The sequence below is a fragment of the Merops nubicus genome, unplaced genomic scaffold, assembly GCF_000691845.1.
Source record: "Merops nubicus isolate BGI_N331 unplaced genomic scaffold, ASM69184v1 scaffold39950, whole genome shotgun sequence".
NCBI lineage: Eukaryota > Metazoa > Chordata > Aves > Coraciiformes > Meropidae > Merops > Merops nubicus.
The window spans coordinates 21687-48210 of record NW_008582912.1 but is presented as its reverse complement, the minus strand read 5'-3'; the positions used below and the strand labels follow the sequence as shown (position 1 = coordinate 48210).

The 26524-nt window shown below is 36.7% G+C and overlaps 1 protein-coding gene across 1 annotated transcript in view; it reads left to right on the top strand.

Moving 5' to 3' along the window:
* The first annotated feature begins 3748 nt into the window (after positions 1 to 3748).
* PKN2 (protein kinase N2) overlaps positions 3749 to 26524 on the top strand; it is a 29015-nt gene continuing 6239 nt past the window's right edge. Inside the window, exons 1-14 of the mRNA XM_008939059.1 lie at positions 3749 to 4043; positions 11747 to 11898; positions 16170 to 16287; positions 17897 to 18042; positions 18142 to 18355; positions 21132 to 21317; positions 21607 to 21716; positions 23786 to 23929; positions 24068 to 24143; positions 24474 to 24648; positions 24916 to 25042; positions 25481 to 25617; positions 25709 to 25784; positions 25872 to 25963. Of these exons, the coding sequence (XP_008937307.1) occupies positions 3812 to 4043; positions 11747 to 11898; positions 16170 to 16287; positions 17897 to 18042; positions 18142 to 18355; positions 21132 to 21317; positions 21607 to 21716; positions 23786 to 23929; positions 24068 to 24143; positions 24474 to 24648; positions 24916 to 25042; positions 25481 to 25617; positions 25709 to 25784; positions 25872 to 25963 (1985 nt within the window). The 5' untranslated portion in view covers positions 3749 to 3811. The remainder of the gene's footprint in view (positions 4044 to 11746; positions 11899 to 16169; positions 16288 to 17896; positions 18043 to 18141; positions 18356 to 21131; positions 21318 to 21606; positions 21717 to 23785; positions 23930 to 24067; positions 24144 to 24473; positions 24649 to 24915; positions 25043 to 25480; positions 25618 to 25708; positions 25785 to 25871; positions 25964 to 26524) is intronic.

Sequence of the window (26524 nt, the reverse complement as noted above, 5' to 3'; positions counted from 1 at the left end):
CTGAGAATCGATAACTGTCTGCCTGCTCTTTTGTCTTAGCTTTTAAAGCAGTGAGGCCTCTTCTCTGTTTTGCCAGCAGGAGTGGTTTAGTCATTATCTGCTTCAGAGCATTTCCACTCTTAAGGTATTTTATATTAAACGATTCTGGGAGGGAGAGTAAAGGAAGTGGCTGTGCAAAATCCGTTGATGGCTTCTTGGCATAGAGAACATGAATCATACCTTCTGTCTTTGCACCCTTCCTGCTTGACCCATTGCCTCTTTTGACATACTTAACTTTCAGATTGAAGGGACAGAACACCTATGTCGTAATGGATGAGAAGCCTAACCTGGGAGGGAGTTTATCCAAATGCAGGAAAGAATTTTTTGAAAGAATATTCAGCTTGGTCAAGAGGCTTGTAATAGGTTGTCGTCAAATGAAGCTGGGATATTTTAAACGTACCAGTTTAAAAGTCGAGTTTGAGTTTAGCGTTTGGGGAGGTGCCTTTCTTAATGAAAAAAAATCCTACCTCACTTCTCTTGCTGAACCCTTGGGTGTTCTATCCAGTTGCGTCCATCTTGGCATTATCTCCATTTTCAAATGGAACGCTGCTGCGGCTGCTCGTCTCTCCGGCCCCAGGACCCGCCTCGAACCTTCGCTGTGTCCCAGCAGCCAAGTGTCAGCGCAGGGGCAGAGCAGCTCCGCCTGCAGAACGCACGCCTGCTCTGCAGCCACAGTGACCTGCAGGGTCACCGGGTGCAGAGGTGTCTCCTTGGAAGACTGTTTATTTCACAGTGACTTTTGTGCCAGGTGACACATCTAGGTAACTAGGTGACAGGTACTTTTAGTTCTAAAGTATAATTAACTTTGGATGACAAGAGAGACAGAAGGATTATCATCTGTGGCTTTTGGGAGGATTTAAAGAGGAATGCTTAAAGGTATAGGCAATTCCAGTGTTGGCATTCACACTGTTGATCTCTGAGCTGTCTTGGAAGCAGATTGAAGAAGACTCCTTGTCCTGTAACCCTTAAGTCCAGGGACAAAGATGCTGCTGAGACTGCTCAAAATTGAGGAGAACTTTAACTTAATTGCTGGAAATTTGAAATGCAAATTGCAAATGATCATGGAGATTTCATTTAATTGAAGACTTGTTAGAGACTGTATCTGGAACAAGGGCTCCAAAAACGTGTTTAAGGAAGAACATAATATCTCTCTAACAGGTGGGACGTACGGCTTTTAGAGGGATAAAAACCTCCCCCTGTAACAAAATACATTATTGTTCAATACATAAACAATTAACTGAGGTCTCTTTGGGAAACCTTAGTCAAGAATATTTCTGAATTATTTATATTGTAATTGCATTGTTCTATTTGAAAAACGTACATTCTTGGCATAATTTTAGCATACTTCAGGTGCTGTTGGAATAAAAAATAAAGGCTTCCTTTCGGTTTTGGGGTTGTTTGTTGTTTTAGTGTTTTTTTACATTTACTACTTGTCTTTGTCCTGTGAACTTTGGAAAGTGTCATATCATGCTTTGAAGGAGGTAGATGATGAGTTTATTTCTAGGAAGCTTGCAGAACATGTGCAAAGGATTATGGTTTAAAAATACACACTTTATTTCCAAACACTGTTTTGATCTCTGTTTTTCAAGGCTAAATAGTAGTACACTAATATTGAAGCTCTTCTTTTACATCCTAAATTCTTATATTCTAGACAAACAGGGAAATCAAAGATCTGAATCTGACTTGGATATAGTTATTACTTAAATATAGTTTGCTCTATGAATTTATTTTCATTTCAGTTGTTTCTCGAAACACTCAACATATGGTGGTTGGTTTCCTTCATTATGGGTGTGAACCTTTGTACTAGTTGCTCATCAGTATTGATTATTCTTTTTAAAATGTTGGTTCTTTTTATACGCCTACATATGGAAACAATGTGATGTATTTCCCAGTACAACTATTAATAGCCTCTCTACATATGCATAATAAATTATTTATTTTCATCTGCACTTACAGAAATGTACATACAAGAATCATAAGTGCACTTTAAGTATAGAATTTGCATGGTTTTCCCCCTTTCATTTCTTACTCAGTTTGTCATTTCTAAATTGCTTGTTTGTCGTCTTTTTCACTGATAGACGAATTCTGTGGCAAGATGGTGATTCTGACTACTTTTAATATTTAAGAGTCTTTTAGTTGCTAACTTTTCTTCCCATAGCCGCTACTCTTAGTACAAAATATTTTCAAAAGAGGTTTAAAGATGATTTAGTAAACTTGTGAAATTATAAATGAGAACTAGTAGGTTGGATTTGACTTGTGGAAGGCGATATCACAGGTTGAAATAATTTGACCAGCATTATCTGTTGACATGTATGGCCCTGGCACCACCTTCATGATTCTCATTTTCCCCAAATGCTTTCAGAAGCAAACAAGTCTCTGTGGACTATGTCTAGAGGTGATATGTTCAGGGATGTTCTTACAATTTGTTAGCCCATTGCTGTGCTGCTTGAACTCCTTCCTGAATATTTTTTCCTACTGTTTTCTCTGCTGTATTGTTGGCATTTCCAACAGCAAATAATTATGTCAACTAATTTCACAGCCAAAATTTTCATATTGTAAATCATCCCTTCCAATACTTTACGCTAGTCTTTCAGAAATCTAGGAAATTTATTAATTATGTTTAGGAAAATTTAGTGGAAATTTGGTGTTTTGGGTAGTTATATACAGATCAGGCCACACATTTGCTAAATACATCCTGAATTATGCCTGGATCAGATTCTAAGGTCAAGACAGTGCTTCTTTGATCTTCACTGACTTGGCTTTAGCGAAGACCTCTTGGGTAGGACCTGGTGTCTACTCATTGCGCTTGGTCCTTTTATAAGACACTCAGGAAGTCTTATTGTGTATTGTACTTGTACATTCTTGATGTAGGTTCTATGACATGCCCTTTGTACTCTTACTCCTTGATGATATGTAAACATATATAAGGGACAAGCATAACCTCATATGTACTGGTGGTATGAAGACTTTTCATCCCCTGTCCCCGTACTACACCAACTTACTCATCACTGCAACTTTTTTTTTTTTCATTTATTTCAGCCTAGCTTGCCTGTGCAAGAAAGTGAGGGGGTTTTTGTTTGGTGATTTTTATTTTTTTTTTTTAAGTGAAAGTAAAAAAAAACAAAACTAGCGAATATATTTTCCAGTAACATCTTGACAAGTCTTTATAAAGATACCGGTATTTCTTTAAGCATTTGCAGACGTTACTGGTTTTGTTGTTTTTTTGTTTTTGTTTTTTACAATCTTTAAAAGGAATGTATTCTAATGAATGTATAAAAATTCATCATAGATAATAATTGTTATACATTAATCTTATTTCCTGTATCCATTTAGTCTATTAAAACACACAATTAAATCTAGAAAACTACAAATGTGAGTCATTAGCTCTGAGGCTTATAACTGCCAGGCAAGTAGCCATGACAAATCCAGAAGTATTTCAGTCTCTTGGTGTTAAAAATAGGCATAGTAAAGATGTCACTGAATTTAAAATAAACCTGTTGTAAAATGTAACTCCATTTACCATGCAATGTCTTGTGAGTTTGTTATTTTAGGGCAACATGAGTGTGGACCCATGGTTAGTGAATGGTCTTAGAAAGTGAGTGTTTAACATACAGAGGCCTAAATTCTAGTCATCATAAGTGTGCAACAAGAATTGTCAAGAAACAGTGTTTCCTGGTAGTTATATTACTGTTTTTCTTTCTAGGGGGATGCCAAAAGTCTTCTAGCCTCTGAGAATGTGATCCCTGGCCAGAAGTTGGACTTTTCGGATACAATGGTACAGCAGAAGCTGGACGAAGTAAAGGACCAAATCAAGCGGGAAATAAGGAAGGAACTTAAAATCAAGGAAGGAGCAGAGAACCTCAGGAAGGTCACAACAGATAAAAAGAACTTGGCCTATGTGGATAACATTTTGAAAAAATCAAATAAGAAGTTAGAAGACTTGCATCATAAGTTACAGGAGTTAAATGCACACATTGTTGTAACGGATCCAGAAGATGTTGCAGGTACCGTACGTTACTGTGAAATCAGATTTTCCTCTTGGCTTAGATACCCTGTATCCCATTTCACTTGAAAAAATTGCTCTGGGAATGAACAAATACATAGCTGGTGAGTTTGTTACTTATGTATGCCTCTGTTTTGATCCACAAATAAGTGTCCAGTCCCTTTGAGCTTTAAATTGTTTTCTAGGGAGCGTTGTATTTCATGGACTATTTGATGAAGCTCTAAATACTAATTTAACTGAAAGTGGAGAACTGGTACATATTATTACAATATTAAAATATTTTCTCAGTCACTATAATATTTCCTAATAGCTTTCTGCTGTATAAAAGCAAATTTCAGTAGCTCTTCCAGTGACTTTCTCTGAGTTATGCTGTAGGCATTAGTGTTAATACATCTTTTTGTACTATGGGGGGAAAAAAAATTATAACATTTGTACTTGAACGTTTTAGGATTTTGGGTTGTTGTTGTTTTTTTTAATTTTAACTTTTGAAAACTTTTTCCGTTATGCCATTTCTGGCTAACTTGTCAAACATTTTTTACTGTGGCAGCAATTTGTTAAGTCTTTTAAGACTTTTCCACAATGACCATTTAACCATTTTAAAGACCATTTGAAATTCATTCAATATCACATAATCACAAAACGGTTGTAATTTATGGTTTTAATTAATATTTTTTGTGGCATGGCAGTGAGTCAATGATAATTTTGAATGTATCTTTTAAAAATACCAGGCTTGGTATCTGGTGGTGGAATGTTTGGAAAGTAAACACAGCTTTTTCAGTTTTGTGGAATGACTTGGCAGACGTTGCCAGCCTGGTGATTTCACATTGCATAGACTCTCTTGGTGAAAACTCCATAAGCGTGCACAAGCCATTGAAGGTGTTTGTGAAATGAATGCCAAATGTTAAGAAGCTTGGGTAGCAGAATAAAAGGCCACATCATCCTTGTGAAGAAAGGTTGGTTACAGGAAGAATTTAGGCAGGTGATGTCTACAGTTCATACTGTCTTGCCGTGTGACATCCTGCAAAAGTGGTGAAGCATCCTTGGCAGCCTGCATGGTATTCTCTGAAGTTTTTGCTCTTTGTGAGATACAAGGGGTGGAGGGGACACACACCTGGAACTAGTGAGGCAAAGTAGTTGCTGCAGCATTAAATGGGAAATAATACAATAATTCATACTTCATACTATTGGGGTTTTAAGTAGGCACGAAGCATTCTGTTCCATGTTGGCTGAGGTTGATGAAAATCTGCTTTCATGTTGACTGACAGTAGTGTGGCTTTTAAAAACACAGGAAGAGAAGAACAGAAAGCAAGCTGTGTACAGACTGTGTATAGACAGATCTGTGCAGAATTTGTGAAGTTCATCTAATAGTAGAACTTGAAAAGCGGATGAGCACGGAATGCTCTTATTGGAATGCCCCCTTCCAGTGTAGCATTTTAAAACTCTCGCTCATTAAGTCATTGTGATGTATTGTCCTTGTGCATGACTTGGGAAATGCAGTAGGCCCTAAGAAAGCGTTTACCAGTTCTAAAGAGATAATTTGGGTACAAATATGTAAGTGACATTTTTCAGATCCTTCGTACACTTCTGAGAAGTGCCCGTTGCTTTTGTGAATAACTGTTAGCAGCCAGGCTTATCTCACCTCGTGGTCACACTTCATGAAGGGCTCAAGGATAAAAGATCATGGTAGTCTAAAAGACCTTAGTAGTCTACAGGCACCTACTCTCCAAAATTGAAATGCTGGAACTTTTTATACTGTTCACCTTGTAATTTAGTTGCCTGTCTCCTTCCTTATTCATGTTCACTAATTCATGGAGAGGGAGAACTCCCAGTAAACATTCTGTCTGTCTTGATACTAAGGGGTACAAGTCATCTAGGCAATATTCTGATTTTTAATACTGAAGTCTTATGTTTGACTTAAGGTATTAGTGAGTTTGGCCTTTTCAATATAAGGTTGGTAATAGAGAATTTACAAACACACACACTTGTCATGTTTTGTGTGTGTGTATATATGTATATATACACAATATTCAGCAAATACATAGACACGTGTCCCTGAAGATCACTGCCATTTGACAGAAGGTACCTCTGTGGACAGGTCCCAGGTATCTCAGTTTGGGAATTCTTGCTTTTGCTTGGGATTGGCAGTGAATTTAATAACAATTTACTAATGAATATGGGAGCTCTCCAGATAAGTGCATTGTTTCCAGATGTTAGCTTTATTCTGAGTTATCGTTTTTCACTTCAGCTTGTGTTTGACCTTTTCCTGGTTAGTTTAGTGACAAATGATTTAAAAGAGAGAAGGAGGTATATGGGGAAATGTTTAGACTGTGCAGAGCATGAATTCTGAAAATCAGGTAAAGAGGGTTCAAGAGCTGTAGGAGTCAAGATCTGTGTTGTCTTCATGTACTTTTATATACTTATATACTTTTATAGTTTGGGGGGGGGCGGCCCTATGTTTTTCCCTGTCTTCTAGAGTATATTGTATAGGGTTTTTCAGGTTCTAAGTAGCAAAGTCTGAACTGAGATCTGTTGAGAAGTAACACTAAGAGATTTGTTGCCTACAAGATGATGATCCCTTTGACCTGTCAGACGTGAACTCTGAAGATTTTTGGACTGTTTCTGTTAACAGGTTGAAAGTTCATTGTAGTAACTTGGGAAAGCCATTTAATCATTCATTGTTCCTGTATCTGAAAAGTGGGTGTGAACAGGTATTTGTAAAGTGCTCCAGATTTAGAGCTGTGAAGTGCCATGCAAGCTGTTATGACTCTTACCTTATGGTACCACGCAGTAACTTATGTTACTTTCTTAACAAACAACTAATTTGTAGTGTAACTTCTCTGTAATCAGCACAGTGTAATCAGTACATGTTAAAACCAATAAATGTAGTGTTCGTGAATCTACTGTAGAAAAATGTTTTAATAACATTCCATTTCAGGCAAGTGAAGATTTCCTGATGATAGTTTTTTACAGCTGAGAGCTTTCTATGTCCTAATGCCATAGGAAATAATTTTAACAACTATTTGAAGAGTTGATATTAAACCTTAACCAAAAAAGAGCCGCTTGACAAAAAGCTGTATTACTGAATTTGAGGGTAGAATTGGCAGCAAATGTGTGCTTCAGAAACAAAAGCATAACACAGGTTTACTTTACATTATGAGGTTGCTGGTGAATCTAGATTTGTTTTAGAAGAGGGACTTTGTACCTGGATCTGCCCTTATCATGTAGTATATTAGTCATACTGGAACAGAGTCTTAAAATTTGTAGGTCAGCACTTAAAAGTGAAGCAGAATGCAGCAGTACAAAAGTAGGACAAGCCTAGTGACCATTACTGCTGAAAATCTTAAGATGATTTTAATGTGTGACATGGAGATGATTACATCAGTCTTAGAGGTGAAGAAATTTTGTGTCTTGCAAGCATGCTTCTACACAGTAACATGGGTTAAATTTCTATTCTTTTTGTGTGTCTAAAATGTAGCAGTGGATACTGTGGGGTTTGATAGGACTCAGTGAAGTGTAAGATTAAAATAGTTTACCTATAGCAAGTCACTGATTTAATTAGGCATATAGTTGATACCTAGAATATGTATAAATGGGGAAATTAATCTGTTCCGTAGAGCTGAAGTAAAGATAGGTAAGGAGGTGAGAAGATGGGAAAAACCTTTGAGAAAATTGAGACAGGATAAAAAATGGAGAACGTGAAATCAAAAAGATGAGTTCATGCTGCTTCCATTTTCATAACTAGCTTCTAAGCTATCCACTTTACATCAAATTTGGCTGTAAGGGTCTCAAAGAAAATGAACTGTGTTTTTTGAGGTTATGACTAGCTGACAGGGGAATAAGAAAGACTGGGTAGTGGTTAATGTCTGAGACCAAAGTGTGTATATAAGACCAATTACTGGAAACTGGTAGAGGTAGCAAGCAAATTGGTAAAGGTAGTGACTTTTTCAACAGCAGAGTTCACCTGCATGGCTCATAACCATAGGAATGCCATGGTAACTTTTGGAAACCTTAATGTACAATAACATTATTGAAGCAATTATCTCATGCCATTTGTTTAGTAGTGAAAATTAGCTGTTACTGAATTGAAATTCAGTCAGACTTCAAAAGTTTCCAGGTCAGTGCTGGATGCTTTCTGAGTGCAGAATGTCCACTGCTGCCTTGAACTTACTGATGGCTTTGTTCAAGTGCTGATACAACCATCTGACTCCCTGAGGAAATGTCTCTTTTTTCCCTGCCTCCAGCAATGCCTAAACATGCATCACAGGTGTTTCTGTTGGATATGACCCTGATGAGGCTAACTGCAATTAAATATCCTCAAATAAGCTTAAAATTAACTACTTACCATAGGGCACTTGCTGCTATCTGAGTAGCTTAGCAGCATGCTGCAGTACCATCTGGGAACCCAAATTTGGGAAGTTACATTGAATACTAGAGTATGCACTGAGCTTATTCAAGAAATAGCATACCTAGCATCTGGGGAAGAGTCCCCAGAGAAACAAGCGCAGTCTCAGGAGAGTAGAGTTGTGTCACTAGTCTAATTTAGACAGGAGTGCTGGTGAAAGGCAATTTAGAAGCAAAACGTTTTTGCTGGTGAGCACTATGCAGAGACTCAAACTGGAAAAGTTTTCCAAAGAGCGGAGATCACAGTTAAGATAAACATTTCAGGCTGAGAACTGCCGTTGTCTTGATGCAATCCAGACATTTACAAAAAAAAGAAAAAAAGTTAAACCATCATTATTAACTTAAGTCTTATGAGTATATTTTCATGAAAACAGGATATTGCAGCTGCTGAGGAAGCAATACTGTAGCTCTTCCAGCAGCCTGGATGTGTGCTAACAAGCTGCACAAACCTCATTAGCATTAGACAGCAACTTTTATAGTTGTTCGGCAAAAATAGCTTGCTAGTTACCTGAAATGAAGTCAGATTCAGTGAAATACATCTGTTACTTCACTTGATATTTGTCAAGAAGAAAATGCTTAGGGGCACTAATCCATAGTCCAGCAAAGCTCTTGCTCTCCTATCCAAAGTTGGATTTCAATGCATCCAAAATGGCAAGTTTTGTACTGTCTTGATTGACCAACAAACATGGCAAACTAGAGAATCTCTTACATTCCCCAGTCCCTACTTACATACCTGAGTGAAGTATCAGTTTGGTATAAGTGCTTAACTCTTGTTCAACCATATAAGTAAATTACATTGATTACAATTATCTGGATGAATCAATTACTTATTTTTATTATGAAGATAACTAAATATCTCCAGATGAGATTCGAGCCCCTCTGTATAGCGCTTTGTAGAAATAGGTCAGCGAGAACTAGCCGTACTGAAGTGGTTACAACCTCAGCAGACATTACGAAGAGAAAGGGAAACAGCTAATACAGATGTAGCTTGTCGTGCTGCTGCAAAGATTGTCAGTGCTTTCCATACCAGGACCAGTTTGTCTGGTTGATTTAAAACTTTAATCTGAAGCCTGTAAGAAGCTACCTCAGGCTACGTACTGAATTGTCATGGGGTTCAGGGGAGAAGGAGTCACTTGGAAGCTATTTCTGAGAAGCTGTTCGTAAACTTTTTTTCTTTTGAAAAAAAAAAAAAAATCTTTGTTAGGAAACCAAACTGGTTTTTATTTAGGAGTTTAGTTAGCAGCTATTATGTATGAAGGCAAAAAATATTTCTACCTAGCAGTTCATACTACAGAACAGCTTCCTTTGATGCTTGTTACTAATAAAGCATATAGTAGATTTATTTAAACTAAATGGTAGAGGATAGTTTAGGTCCACAAGTGCAGACCAACTCTTGAGATGACTGAGGTACGTGGTGTGGTTACGCCACCACAGTGCAGACACACAAAGGCAGATAATAACAGCTGCTTGGGCAACCTGAACCGTGGTATCTCTAATTAGTCCTTGACTTGTAACTTGAGTGTTGTTTTAATGTAAAGGAAGACTGCTTGTGTGCATCTTTAAAAGCTGTGAAAACAGACTTCAGGAGCCAGGGATCATCAGAGGGCAGGATCTTTAAGTGGCAGAGACCTACATCATAGATTTAAAGTTGGTAAATATTCATTTATAAAATTATTCTACTTTACAAGGAGACTTGACTTTCAAGTTTTATGTTTGTTCCAATTTTTGAATAGATTATTAGATGATGATTCGTTGAATGTGAGGAGAGGATGAACAACAAAACAGATGAAGAATAACACAGATTTTTATTTTAAAAAACAGACAGACAGAACAGTTGATATTTTCTGTACTACCTCAAAGTAGTGAGAAAGCGGTAGAAGTCTTGGAGTGGCTTGAACTGAAGAGTGACTTAGCAACAGAGGAACTTAAAACTTCTCCTTATATGAAGTCTATCTAGCTTCAACAAAGATTGCAATTTAGGAGGAAATTACACAGCAAACTTGAAAGTAAAATGTATTAAATCTCCCAAACTAATTATCGGAAGCATCTACAAAAGAAATATGACACCTCATAATAGTAAATTGTAAGTTACACATGCAATGCCTGTGTTTTCTAATAATTGAGAAATTCAGGAACCTATTCCATCATCCTAGTTTGAATTCAAGGAAAATTAAGATTGGAATAAAAGACTGTGGTGTTGGTATCGAGTAAATATTCTCTTCCAGGAGACCAACTAATGTCATTTGCCCATAGAGAAGGTGTTCTCTCAGTTGTTAGGGTAGAAGAAATAAACGGCAAAAATACCACTCAGTGGACATAATTTATTCCCCTGTACAAAAAGCGTGAAAGAGGAGCCACTGGGACTGTTAGGGAAGACAGTTAGCTAAAAGGAGAGTTGTGTTCAAAAAAGTTAAATACTAGGAAATAGTCCAGTGGCCACTTATTTTCAGTTCTCTAACTGTTCATCTTGCAGAAGCTGTGATTAATAGACTTTTCTGGAGGAGGATAGAAATGTTAAGATGTTTGACTATATAATTTGATAAAATTAACTTGCATTCCATTAATTAATCCAGAAAGATGGAGCTCTAAATGCAGTAATACTGTCAAATGAAAAAGCTTTTATCCTCCCCACAGATCACAGCTGATCAATAACCTGTCTGCCTGTATGTCCAATTATCCCAGGTTTCTATTATGATTCCAGAGCAAAAATCATTCAGCTTTACAACTGAGGAAAAGGCTCATTTTATCTGTTCTTAATTTGGAAATAAAACACGTCTGCAATGTTCATACTAGAATTGGTGAGGATCTGCCTAATATCTGTATTTAGACTATGCTCATTAGTAGTGCATATTACTGTCCGAGTTCATTTTTAAAACACTTAGTTATAAAATTAGGCGTATAAGAAAGCTCGATGGAAAACTGCATTTTTAACTGCCTCAAGATTCCAGAAGAAATAAATCTCCTTTGAAACAAAAATAGAGCTAGCTGCAAACCTGCCAGTGCTGCCACTCCCGGAAGCGATTCGTGTGAATCAGGCCGTGTGTAGGAGTCGGAGGCTTTGGTGAGGCTTTGCGCCATCAGGCGCATTTGCCGCCCTGCTCCAAAGCAGCTCTGGACGGGAGGCTCGGGCTTAAGTCTGGTGTCCCAGCTTTCTTTAACCTCTAAGCCTAATAATTTATAGATTAGGGTGTTTTGGGGGGAGAGGGGCTTGAGTTTTGTTTTTCATGGGTTTTGGTGGGGTTCTTGTTTTGGGTTTGGTTTTTTTTTTTCCTACACAAATTACATCTTACCTTTAATTCACAGATTGTCCTAGGACTCCTGATACTCCAAATAGCGATCCTCGTTTTTCTACTAACAACAGATTGATGGCCTTAAAGAAGCAATTGGATATAGAACTGAAGGTAAAACAGGGAGCAGAAAATATGATACAGATGTACTCAAATGGCTCATCAAAGGTAAGGCTTTGGAATGCTTAAAGAACATGAAATAGATGGATTTTCATATTGCTGTGGTGTAAATATATAGTGTATAAACAACATGCAATTTCACTATTTTTCATTTGGGGTCTATCTTTGTTTCAACAGTTATGTCAAATCTGCTACAAATTACGGTAGTATTTTTTGTTGTGGTTTGATACGCACTCAAGTGTTTGTTTTATCAATTTCTCCACATGCAGTTCAACCTAAATAGCAAAGTCGGTTTACTATATTTAGTACATCTAGTAATCTTTCATCATGTGTGATTCACTTAGCAGCAAAGCTTCATATAGCACTGACTGGTATCTGATGCTTTTCCTAGCTCCACTTAAAAAAAAAAAAATCCATTAGTTTAAAGTTGTAATGTGCATGATAATTACACAAAAGGCAACAAGGCTAAGTATGCTTCTGAAATGGTCATCTAGTTGTAGTCGGCAGTAGAAAGATTTGTGCAAATAAGATATGTATAGTACTCCAATAGAGTTATTACAATCTGCATTAGTACATATGCACAGAAAATATACATAAAAATACTTTTTTTTAACAGAAGTGTTGTATTCTAGAGGTTGATCTGATAGCATCAAGCTGAAATTAAAAATAAAGCCACACTTACTTCTAGACCTGAACTTTAAATGCATGCTTGCTTGTTCTTTCTATCTCATGATAGAACTAGTTCTCCAACAAGGTGGGAGGGAAATGTTTCCTAGCCCCTGAATTGATTTGACTTAGTGTGTAGTCCTAACCATGTAATCGAATTCATGATACTCTTAAGAATCACTTAACTCAACTGCAAGACAAACAAAACTTTTTAAATGAAGGGTGGGGGAGATAAAGAAAGTCAACTCTACCTCGTTCTCCTCCCCCATATTTTATGGATATAAGGGAATCACAGTTCTCAAATGAGAAGGAGAAAAAAAAAAAAAGCTTTTGCTAAATAATTTACATTAGAAATAAATCTCCTTAGAAGAAATACAAGCATAGATGTAACAAATACTATGTAGTAGCTTTGTTAGATGTTTCTGTCTCCAATCAATAATAAATAAAATTGAAATGTTTTAAGTTCTTAACTGACTGAGCCAACACCTAGCTAGGTCTGTGAACTTATTAAAAATAAGCATTTGATTTGAAAAGTAAATATCTGTTAATAGTGTTGCTACCCTTTTTAATTGATACTAATGAGAAAGTGCGGGAAAGAAACTTCATACTTCTGAGTGAATTTCTGCTAGGGTCTGGTGGAGAGGCAAGTTACTTTGTATCTGCCTGCTGTATGACTTTTCTTACACCTCGAAAAAATCAGTAAATACTGCTCAGTCCCAGAAAAATTACATTAGACTAGATGGACTGTAGGTGCCATAAAGCTCATTCTGCCCCAGCAGAACTTCTGTTGAACCGGCTGGTACTTTGGTAGCCTTATCTGAAGGTAATCTGTAACCTACTAGCCTTGGGCAGATGGAAGAAATATCTGGAGTGCACTTTATGACTAAGGGCCAGGGAATGCTGTCCATGCACCACAGTCCTTCAGCTCCCAGAAACCCTGGAGTCTACATCCTCTGCAGCCATGTACTTAACATCAGGTACACTTAAAAATAATAATCAACTGACCCAAATGGATTAAAAGATGTACATGAATTATGTTCCTTATAAACCCTCGGTAAGTAACCTTATAACAGCCTGAAAAAGCTTAACTAAACACTCGGGCTATAATATTAAACATTGTTAGCAGGCTTTGATCAGGCTAGATAGAAAGGATAAATTCAGGCTTGCTTTACAATTGAGGCATGTAATTAAAATTGATGAATGAATCTTGAATTTGCAATTGGTAAGGGCTTAAATCAGCCTACCAAATTGTGTGTGTGTAGTAACTGGGCTGGGGAGAGCAAGCTGGAAAAGACAAACGCGTTGCCAGCCGCTTGAGCAGACAGGATGGAAACGGTGCGTATTCGTTCTCTCGTGTTCTTCAGACTCAGCTGTGAGTTCCCTTGGTAGGTTTACACTGTAGGCTTGAGCATGGTGGTTACATTTTAAAAAGCAGAGCTTAAAACAACTCAGGTGTCTGGATGAGGTGGGCAGAAGGGGCAGAATGTTCCTAGTTTGAATCTAACCCCAGTAATCCAGAAAGTTATTTAAAAAGTAACTGCAGGACTCTCTTTAAAACATATTAAACTCATATAAAGGCCTTTATTCAAGTGTATTTCCTCAGACTCGTGTGGATTTTCTAAGATCCCACGACAGCTTTGCAGATGAATTTTATAGGCACTGTCAGTTCTTCTGTAGTCAGGAGATGCCTTGGAATACCTTTGTACTCAGCCTCCCACACTAGAAGAGCTGCTGAGTATAACACATCCATTTTGATTCTGCAGACAGAATTTTCTATCTCTTGAAAACTTAGGAGTACCTCTTTAATCCTGAATTACCTCCTTTCTGCTCATTGAAGGGCTGGTATTGCCCCCGAGCAAGCAAATCCATTGCAGTAAGAGCATATGAGGAACAATCAAGAGCAGTAAGATCAAAAATGAGATATTTATACATCAGAATGTTGCATGGATAAGATTTAATACAGGATTCTAGGGTGGCTTGTAATCAGTTACTTAGATCTTATACTTTGCTGTAGACTGGTTATTTTTAAAGTTTGTTTGTATTTGATAAGGCATTTATTTAGGAAATTCAGTGTACTCATTAAATAATTGTATAGAATTGTAGAATTGTATACCTAACCTGGAATCTTAAAATATGAACACTTAGTGGTATCTCTCTGAAACGTTGATTAATACTAAAACTTAAAACCAAAAGTTCTGAGACTATGGTATACAGAGGGGGCACAATTTTTCTCCATGCAGTCAAAGCCTTTTTATGTGTCTGTCTTGGTGTATCTATACTGCAGAGCATGGGTGAGCATTAAAATATTTGAGTAACACATTAGGCACAAGGTTATAGAGGAGCTCTCTGAAGGTAAATTTTTCTCTTCTCAGCATACTGATTTTTCTCACAGTATACTTCATGGGGCCAGTATTTCTAGCTCTGGGTGTCTACAATGCAGTTCTTTGTCTTGGTTGTGGTAAGAGGAAGAATTGAATTTCTTTAACTTATTGAATAATTGAAAACCTCATTATGAAATTAAAAATATAAGTATAAACCATGTCTGTGCTAAAGGATCTTATTCATGAGGTTATAGATTGGCTACAAAATGAGTTAACCAAAATACCCTTTGGGCTATAACAAGTGTAATAATCTTCCAGAGTGACTACTATTAATTACTGTGACTGGTACTGCATAGACAGGACAAATTAACTGCCTTAAATTTTCTTATACTCCATTTTTTTGTTCTTATTGCTAGTCAGATCACCTTTAAGTTACTTGGTAATTCCCAGAACATACAGAGAGACAGGCAGCAGCCGTAGAAGTGCATGCAGTTCCATATGCAAGAAATATTTGATAATCCATTGAAAGTCAGATCTCCAGTAGCTGGAGGACAAAAAATGGTATACCTGAGAAACATGTGGATGGCTAGCTGTGCTTCTGACAACGAAATGGTATTATCAGTTAGCTTGAAAGTTTATCGTGAGAAATATTCTTTTCTAAACTGCTTCTTGTGCTGCTGCTTTTGAAAACAAAAACTGGTTAGCTCAGTTAGTTTATGTGGAAAGTACTGTACTTCAAGTTGCTGATGAAATAGCTAATGAAGTAACCCTTGTGTATTACGCACTTAATGCAAAAAATAATCTGCTCGGATTGGTTCAGAAAAACATACTGTGGACTTATTCATAATGTTATATAAGCTAACTTCGTATTTCTAATGTCCAGATTGAAAATCAGCTGAAATGAATTAATACAATGATTTTGATATGATTTAGTCTAGCAAATATGTCTGTTAGAATAGTTCTCAAGTGGTAAATGTGAGTAATTCTGTATAGGGTGAAAGTATTTTGCACTTAATAGCTCATCTTTCCTTAGTATCAGCTGACAAAACCTTAACCTACACATGTAATGTTGCTAGATCAGACCTACATTATTCATCCTTAAACAGGTACAGTTTCTGTGCAAGTGGCTTATAGTCTTTAATCAATCAGAATATGCCTGTCCTAACTTAATTTCCACTAATATGCTAATGTGGTGAGTTGAATTGGTCTGCTATACCAAATGAAGTACATAGATTCAGTTTCTTTTTCCTGAAGCATATGGGTTTTGAAGTTTTCAGTGTGTTTTGGTCCATGAAGGATTTACAATTTTAACTTGTTTGTTTGTTTTAATAGGATCGAAAACTTCTTGCCACAGCTCAGCAGATGCTCCAGGACAGCAAGACAAAAATAGAAGTCATAAGGATGCAGATTCTTCAGGCAGTCCAGACCAATGAATTGGCCTTTGATAATGGTGATGGAGTAGAAGGGAAATGTGAATCATTATTGTCAGAATACTATGTAGATATATACCCATGTGCCCACAGAATCATTATCAATTTCTAGTAGGAATCTTACACAAGCTTCATGAAACAAAAATAATCAGAGATGAGGGATACCACTATGTGTGTTAGGATGCTAAATACATCTGACTTGAAGCAAAATACCATAAGCTTAATGAAGAGAAATACAATCTCTCTTCATCATCCTTTTTGAACCTTATTCATTCCATTTTTGCTTTGTGGTCTTCATTCTCTCTTCATCTATGCTTTCTTTTGCCTTAACAAAAATTAGTAGGTTTCTTCAAATCATATAATCTTTTCGCTGTCCTAAAAAAAAAAGTCAGACACAGGTGCAAAGCCTGCTTGTCATACTTAAATAGATTGACTTTATTATTACCAGTGGGAGCACAGATGGAAGTAAATTTTTGCTGTCTTTATGAGTATATAGGCTAGACCGAGTAGTAAGGAACTATTTTGAAAACAACAAAAAAATCTAGTGTTTTTAAACCTAATTGATTTAAAATACTTGTACTGCATTTCAGAAGTAGTTTTAAACTTGCATTTCTCTCAAAATCTTTAAAGAAATAACAAATACTCCTGAGTTACAATAGCCTGAGCATACTATAGAACTGTGGGCATATCGGTACATCTCTAGTCTTGAACTTTATTCATATTCATTTCTGAGTGTTGAAGTTGTATGACAATGCTCATGATCAGGGCCTGGATATATCCTAGATAATTAAAAACTTGTGTGTGATTTGTTTTGTGGGATAGGGATTGGTTTTCTTTGGTTTTACACTTCTGACACTTCTGGCTTTTTTTGGGAAAAGCAAAACCATTTTACCATATGGCTTATATATACTATTTATTCAAAAGAAAAAGAAAAGTATTCAACCTAGGAAGGGCTTTGAAATGCTTTTTTCGTTGCTACTACTCTTGGAGCTTTAAGCAGAAAGGAATAAATCCAGGAGACTTTCTAATTCCGTTTAGGAAATCTAAACACTGTAAGAAGTGGACATTAGGATGGTTAACCTAAACCATTTAAGGAAGGCAGTGTATGGAACCTCTTACAGTCTCTGTGCTGGCAGAAGCCAAATTTCCTGGGATTTCATATGAAGCAGGAGAATTATCAGAAACTGATCAGGGATCTACTTAGCTACAGAGTAGTTTGAAAAAGAAATCCTCAGAGCGTGGTTCAGAAATGTGGAGTTCTTGCCAGCTGAGATGTGGCTTTTGTGCCTTAACTCCACTGGAGACACGTTCCTTTTCTCGTGTCCTCTAACATGTACAGCTCTTCAAGCAGTAGGACCTGTTCATTGGATTGAGGCCCTGATTAATTATTTCTTCTTTCAAATGCAGATCCTTAAAACTTAACTGTTGCTTTTATAACATACTTAAAATTTTGATTTGGGGTACCGAATCTGCATCTCTCTTTTTCTTTCTTTTTTTTTTTCTTCCCCCCTCTTTATTTTTTTTTTTTCTCACCTCTGCTGTGTTTATATGGGGGAATGGTTAATAGTAAGGAAATTAAACATGGATGTGGTCTTCAATGAAGATTGTTTTGTTTTTGTCTCTTTGCAGCAAAGCCTGTGATAAGCCCTCTTGAACTCCGAATGGAAGAATTACGGCATCATTTTAGGATAGAGTATGCTGTAGCAGAAGGTGCAAAAAATGTCATGAAATTACTTGGTTCTGGGAAAGTTACCGACAGAAAGGCACTTTCAGAAGTAATTTATGTCATTACAATTTCTGATACTTAATTTTACATTTTCTTCCAAGAAAAAAAAAATTAAATATTTCCATTTTTTTCTTTTAACTTTAAAAAGGCACAAGCAAGATTTAATGAATCAAGCCAGAAGTTGGACCTCTTGAAGTATTCACTGGAACAGAGATTGAATGAACTTCCTAAAAACCATCCCAAAAGCAGTATTATTATAGAGGAGCTTTCACTGGTCTCTTCACCCACATTAAGTCCTCGTCAAAGTGTAATATCTACTCAAAACCAGTATAGTACACTGTCCAAACCAGCAGCTTTAACAGGTATGATTTATGGAGTTATTTTATTTTACGGTTTAAAACAAGTTTTTAATGCCAGCTTTATTTCTTTCTGGACATATTTCATTGTTGTTCTTTTCCTAGACAAAGGCTTTTAGAATTCCCAAGTATCGATGTGCCAAAAAAAAAATGCAGATAAGTTTCTCTGATTTTTCTTTTTGTTGACTTTTTTAATAATCCTATTGAAAAAGTGAAATTCTGGCCTTAAGTTAGGTCACTATGTGATATTAATAGCATTTACTTAATGCCTTTCATCATTAGATCATCAAGCAGTCTAAAAGGTGGGTAAGTATCATTGTCCCCGTTTTATACATGGGGAAGCTTAGATTCAGAAGTGTTAAGTGACTTGCCCTGGTCATACAACAAATCAGTGGCAGAGCTGGAGGTAGGCACCCAGCTTTTCTCCCAGTCCCTATCTTATCCACTGAATTACACGGGATTCCTATAAGATGAGATTTATGCTATTAAAATGCACATTATATTTCTAAACCAAAGAGTGAGATCCTGACAAATATGCGTGGAAATACTGGAGCTTCTGTTTATTGCTGTGATTAGTTTTCCTTGCAATTAAACGTGGAAGTTATTTTCTTAGAGGCTTAGTCTGCTGTGAGGCAACAGTATGTTTATATGGAAATATAAGACTCCAGAACTTCTCATAGTTTGGGTTCACCTGGAATTGTTGTCCTTCATTGGAAGTAAACTGTTTCAAGAAATGAGCTGTACTTTAACAAACCTCCTAAATATTTGCCTCCCAGTGTTCTTAAAGAAAAGCAAATATTCTTGACTACATACATACTTCGGGGTATGTTGCTTTCCTAAATTTATTTAACAAGTAGTCACATAAAAATTATTAGTACAGACAGGTTTGGGGTTTGGTTTTGTTTCCTAAAACATTTTACATGTAACTGGTAAACCAACTCTTAACAGAGTGAGTTTATTACAGAAATAATCTGTAATTCAAATCTTACTTTAGTTATACATGTATAACTGAAACCAGAATTTAGTTCTAATGTACTGCGGGGTTATATTTAAAAACAAAAAGAGGAAGTCTTCTGCTGAGCTGCAGTAGTAATAAAATGGTGTGAGTCTGCTTGTCTTCCATTTTGGTTCAATAAGACACATAGGAAAAGGTAAAAAGCATCAGGACCTCAGCTGAGACCCCCTGCAGAATTGCAGTGTGGTGAGGGGAACTTTTTTTCATAGTATGGAATCTCGGATGAGCAGTGACTGTGGCAGGAAGTATCGTATCATGCCTTGGTGTTAAAACAGATATGTTTTTTTTTTTTTTTCTGTAATACATAATCATGGGTCAGGTACATTATGGTGAGAAGTGATTTCTCTTTAAACATGATTTACTGATACATATGAACAATTTCTAGTAGGAATTATCAAAACAGAGCAACACACTCCTGAAGTTCTTAATAGTTTCACTTTCATATTGGCTGCACAAAGAGCTTTTGAATTGAACTGGATTTAAATGAACAGTGTCTTTGTGTTTTCCTCTAATATTTCGTGAAAAATAGATCAGTGCTACTATCATACTTTCTAAAGTGCACTAACAGAACTTTCTGGTGCGCATCTGATCCTTATACAAGATTATAGCCTTTCTGCTTTTGAATTTTTTATTTTTTGGAATTTTGGAATGAAATACTCTTTTGCCTTTTAACCTGTTTGAGGAGCCAATAATAGTACCTCTCTGTCTTCAAAGCCTAATGCTAGTTGTCAGGTAGAGCTGTTGGTTTCTTGCAGGATGAGATTTCTCCTCAAACTGGATTTTTGGTGTCTCTTCCGTGGGCTATAATGTTGCCAGCCCGATTTAAGGTCAACTCTGAGTTAAATTTCTGTTACAAAGGAGTAGTTATAAGTTTCACAGTTAGGTACATTTCTTTTCAAAGAACACTGCACTTAGGAGCTGCATTTCTAGCTGTCAGTGTGATTATGAACCAGCTAATTTCACCACTTCTAATAGTTGATTTTGTTAGTGCCAGCAGTGTCACAATTTGACAGATGCTATCTTGTACGAGATGAGGTAAGCCTACTGTTCTTGTAACCTTCTGTGGTATTCAGATGTTTCTGTGCTGCTGGAGGAAACTCTTAAATTAGACCAGCAGCCTCTATGCCTCATTTGGTTAAAGATGTAGAGGATTTTTAAGAGTGGCTTCTTGTCTCAGCATTTCTAAATCCAAGTCCAGTCCAGTTGGAACAATGCATTTATTATGTACTAACTCAAATTTGACTTTAGCATGCAGCAGGCAAATGAGATTTCTGAATGTATCTTGAAGAAATTTGGAGTCTCAATAGTCAATGTGCTGACTTTAGCTACCAAAACAATTTATCTAATATTATCTGGTTATAAAAAAACTCAAGGAAAATTGTTATTTTTATATTCAAGATCCATCATTTTAATAAGAAACCTAGGATTTGTCATCTAAAAAAAATTAAATTTCTTAGCACCTGAACCCAAGTCACTTAGGTACTCAAGCAAAGAAACAAAAATATTTCGGAAACATGGAACAAAACCTTATTTTGTGTTATTTGGGTGAACTGTTGGTCCTTCTAGAAGGTTGAGTCCCACATATTTGACTTTTAATGCTTATTTTCAGTATATTCTTCTGACTTAGATCTGTCTCTTCATTTAATCTGATATTTCTGTTATACCCTGTGGGGGTCACAGTGCAAGCTATTGCCATAAATTATTAGTCATTCACTTTGTTTAGTAAGAACAAAAATCTTTGATAAATCACTGTCTGTCTTGTTCTAGGTACCCTGGAAGTTAGGCTAATGGGCTGCCAGGATATTTTGGAAAATGTCCCCGGTCGATCAAAAGCCACATCAATTGCACTACCTGGTTGGAGTCCAAATGAAGCCAGACCAACTTTCATGAGCAGACCCAGTCGAAGTAAAAGTGGAAGTAGTAGAAACCTTCTGAAAACTGATGACTTGTCTAGTTCAGTATACCCTTTACCTTTCTTATTATGTAGATCTGTTAGTTATATTTTGATGCATGTGCCATATACTGTGATTTGAAATACTAGATTGATTTGAGCCTTTAAACTTATCTGTTTCTTCATCTGTCAAGTTGTTTAAAAAAGCAAAAAAGAAACCACAACCACACTATTACACCCATAAGAACCCATTAAATATGAGCTAACATTTCTAAGAGAACCTTAGTGAAATTTTTTTTGTTTGTGGAAAATCTTAAAGATTTAAGCTGAGTTTGTGTACTTTACTTACAGATGAAGTCTGTGCTGTACTGAAGCTGGATAACACTGTGGTTGGTCAAACTAGCTGGAAACCTATTTCCAATCAGTCATGGGATCAGAAATTTACACTGGAACTAGACAGGGTAAAAATGTGGTCTTACTTCATTGACAGCTATAGTCGATCTATAGATTAATTTCATGTTACTTTTTTTTTTTTTCCTGTTGTTGTGATTATGTTAAAATTTCATATGTGCAACTATTCCTGTCCTTAACAGAATGAGCTCCCTGGAGTTAAGCTGTTATGCTGGGCTGGCATTTTAGAAATTTTGCCTTTTCTGACCTACAAACTGACGTATTTTTATCCAAGTTCTAACATTTAGCATCTTTTTTGCCTGAGATAGATGGTACTTAAATTTTTAATAGGATCATCAACTTCTCATTATTTATCGGTACATTCTAGTATCAGACAGTTTAGATATTTTGGTAAAGCTACGTCATAGGATTATTATAGTGCTTCTGTAAAAGTGTTCTCATGTGAAGCTTCAGGAATAATAAATTAATTCACTAAGAGTTCTTTCTTAGAATTTTAAATGTTACTTGGAAGATGCAAGTATCAAAATTATACGTGATGTTTCTTTTCTCACACCTTTTGAAGAGAATTTATATCATAGAATCATTTCGGTTGGAAAAGACCTTTAAGATCATCGGCTCCAACCATTACCCTAACACGACCAAGTCCACCACTAAACCATGTCCCTAAGCACCTTATCTACACATCTTTTAAACACTTCTAGGGATGGTGACTCCACCACTTCCCTGGGCACCTTCTTCCAGTGCTTGACAACACTTTTGGTGAAGTTTTTCCTAGTACCCAGCCTAAACCTCCCCTGGTGCAACTTGAGGCCATTTCCTCATATAGGTTTAATCAAGCATTTGTTTTGTAGATACCTGATAGTCATAGTATTTTAAGGTATAAGGATTTTTTTTTCCCCATCAGTGTTTAAAATAGAATGTAAATTAAACTGTATTTTAGGAGCCCAGATGTCATCTCCAGTATATATAAAACAATTGAGAAGGGGGGGGGAGGGGTGGAGCTCACCTTCCTGTTTTTGCTCTCTCCTCACCAAGCCCCACCCCGCTGAGCCACAAACCAGATTCCTTCCATCTAGGAAGGAAGCAGTTTCAGATGTGTAGGTAGAGAAATTCAATTTCTGGTTAAGAGTAGAGCAGAACTAAACTAGCAGCTATGGAGTCCTGAATCCTTGATTAGTTGTAGTCTTAAATCTCAGAATAGTCAAAAGTTTAAGAACTGATCCTTCCAGCCAGTATGTGTCATGTTCACTATTTAAGAACTGAATATTAGATGTTTTTTGGTGCCAGAGAAGGACCTTCTGCTGGGCATGACTACACACACTTCCATATTCGAAATGCACATTCCAAGCCCCATCTCTTTTTTCTTTTTTTTTTTTTTTATCTGTTGCTGCTGTGTAACTTTTGTTTCTTTTGAAAAGTACAGCTGTACAAAGACAGTAAATCGATGCGTCATGCTGGAATTAAACTATGCTAACTGAAATTAGTAACATCCAATGCTGCTGTTACATTTCATTGCAGGATTCTTCACCTTTTGTAACAAGCATACAAAGCACCCCAAGAATATATAAATCCCACTGGCGAGACAAAGCAGTAGTTCTTGTTAGTTTACAGTTTGGGGCTCCTCTTTAAGACCGTGTTACAAAAACTCTGTGTATTTATAGAGATACTGTATGAAGTCTTGCATCATAGTACGTATACAGGTACTAAAATGTCACTGGAGCTGTGACGTGCAGTCGATACTTGTGAATAACTTGGAAAACTAGTAAAGTTGAAGCATCTAAATACAGGTAAAAATTTGTCAGAGCTTGAGGTGAAATATCTTGAATTAGCACCGTTGTCAGACTGACTCAAAAAGTCATAACTGACTCTTTCCTTCTACTTTTGGGGAAATTTTACACTTACACTTCATTTGGACACCAACAACCACATCTGAACTGAAGTGAAATGCTACAGTCAGCTCAGTGGGAGCTTGCTCATCGTGGCTAGTTAGCCCTGGCTCCCTTTTAAAGTAACAGCTCTGCATCTTGGTCCTTGAGTTGCTAGATCTGACTGTAGAGAGGTAACTCTTGCAGAACAATTACTAACAAGTAATTTCCTGTGTATATGTTTCCTGTCGTAGTCACGTGAATTAGAAATCTCAGTTTATTGGCGTGACTGGAGATCTTTGTGTGCAGTAAAGTTTCTGAGGTTGGAAGATTTCTTGGATAACCAACGACATGGCATGTGTCTCTATCTTGAACCCCAGGGCACTCTGTTTGCAGAGGTAAGAATGTTTCTTTGAAGCACTTGAGCACACTTGCAAGTGTTATATTACAGAATAGTTTAAAAAGTTTTTCTTAAACTTCTAAGCATGAATTTTGTTTTGAAACTTGAATTATAACACACATTATTTGAACTGCAGGTTACGTTTTTTAACCCAGTTATTGAAAGAAGACCAAAACTCCAGAGACAGAAGAAAATTTTTTCAAAACAGCAAGGTGATTGTTTAATATAAATGTGTTAGAAAAAAAATCAGCTTAAAAAGTTTACATATCTGTGATATATTTTATACAGAGACCTAGTATTTGCCTGGGACTAAAGCTGCTGATAATGAAGGATTTGGCATTGCATTTAGAAATGTTTTGTTTTAGAATTCCGTTTTATGTATTAGCATTTAATAGTGAATAATTGCAAATCACTAAGGAATATGACAAATTCAGTTTGTTCTGCATAAACTGATGACTATGTGGGGTTTTTTTAATTATAGCTTTTGGTAATAAGTGAGGAAATTACTTGCACTCTATTTTATTTTTTCACAATATCCACAGGCAAAACGTTTCTCAGAGCTCCTCAAATGAATATTAATATTGCCACTTGGGGGAGGCTGGTAAGAAGAGCTATTCCTACAGTAAATCACTCTGGCACCTTCAGCCCTCAAGCACCAGTGGCTGCTACTGGGCCAGTGGTTGATGCACACATTCCTGAACTAACACTGTCACCCAGGTAGGTGATATCTACAATTTTCAAGCACTTTTAACAGCAAGAATAACAGTGAGGTGTTTATGTCCTCACGTACATAATGTATGTTAAATCTGTTTATTCTGCAATACTGCAGACCTTTCGATGTTTTAATTTTGGACATCCATTGTATACACGATCTACACACAAGATTTGTTGTGGGAGAAATCTACATAGCAAACAGTTTTAAAGTTGGTTTTCATACTATTAAAACAGTCGGTGCTATAAACTGAGGAGTTATCTTCTTGCCAGTGACTCTCCTGTAGCCAAATTGGACTTTGAACTTGAGCCTGAGCCTCCACCTGCTCCACCCCGTGCGTCTTCCCTTGGGGAAATATCTGAATCTTCTGAGATAAAGGCTCCTGATGTGCCATCTCAGGCAAGTAACTTTAAGAATTTTGAGCTATGCAGTTTAACAAAGTTGCAATATTGGCATCTTTATGATGGATTTCTTCCCTTATGTTTCAGTATATGCTCCCTTAACTTACACATACAGAATTGTTCTGTTACTCTTGGTGGGAAACAGTTTCCATGGCTGATGTGTTTAACTCTCCATGTCACAGAAGAGGGGAGGGGAAAAAAAAGCCCAAAATCATTAAGAGCATTGAGGAAAAAATGTTTTTAACAAAGAGCAGAATTACTGAAGCAATACGTTTCATCAGTCTGTTAAAAACTTGCTTATCTGTATCGTCTTAAAGTATATCATTTTAGCTTAGAAAATTCTTGTGTTAAAAATTTCTCATGCTTGTCATAAAATTTCTGCATTAATATGCCTTTGCAATCAGCTTTAAATTTTCAGATTTCATTTTTTCCACAGGATGAAGTAACAACTTTTGATTTTGAAAATGGCAGAAATAGTATTGTACCAAAACTCCAGCCTGAAGTAATCCATGAGTCTGATGCTCCCCATTCAGACATAAAACACACCAACACCCGAGAGCCTGAAGACAGAAGGTAAAAATGCAGTGGTTTTACTGTGGAGCTGAATAGCATTTCTTAAAGTTAAAAAGCTAGAAGTTTTTTGATGGGTTTTTTATTTACATAGGTCACAACAAAGATTTCAGTTCAGTCTGAAGGATTTCAGATGTTGTGCTGTACTGGGCAGAGGACATTTTGGAAAGGTAAGTGTCAAAAGGCTGTATCAAATGTCAAAGCTATATCAAAAACTAGATACAGCTCTAAAATGACTCACTTATCCTCTGTTCTAGGTGCTGTTGGCAGAGTACAAAAACACAAATGAGATGTTTGCTATAAAAGCCTTGAAGAAAGGCGATATTGTTGCTCGTGATGAAGTAGACAGGTCAGTTTGTAGAATAAAATACCCAGAGTCTATAAATGGATTACATTTTCTTTCTGAATGCAACACAACTGTAAGCTTTCAGGCAACAAGTAGTCATCTCCCTGCTTAGTTGGCTGCTGCAGAAATGTAGTCTGTCTTCTGGGGCAAGGAAGGAGCAGTGTGGCCCAGGAATACTGACTCATTTTAGTGCCTCTCTTACCATGTCTGTACTACAGCTCTGACTTAAAGCTGATCTGATCCTGTTTTTCATTTAAGTTCTCTTGCAATTACTTTTTCTAATTACTTGTTCAGTAGACTTCCATCACATTTCAGGAGGAAAGTAACTGTTTTCTTACTGACAGAAACGCCCATGATGGTATTTCTCAACCTGTAACATGCTTTCATACTTTGTCCATCATGTTAAGTCCTGTGTATGCTCCACTGTTGTTTTTCAGTCTTTTTGCCCCAAAAGTCAGATTTTTCTTTGCTTGGAAGTGGGAGTTACAAAACTGCCTAGCTTTAGTGGAATGAGGTGCTTTTTCAACTGTTCAATAGTGACTATATTCATTTGACTTGCAGGAA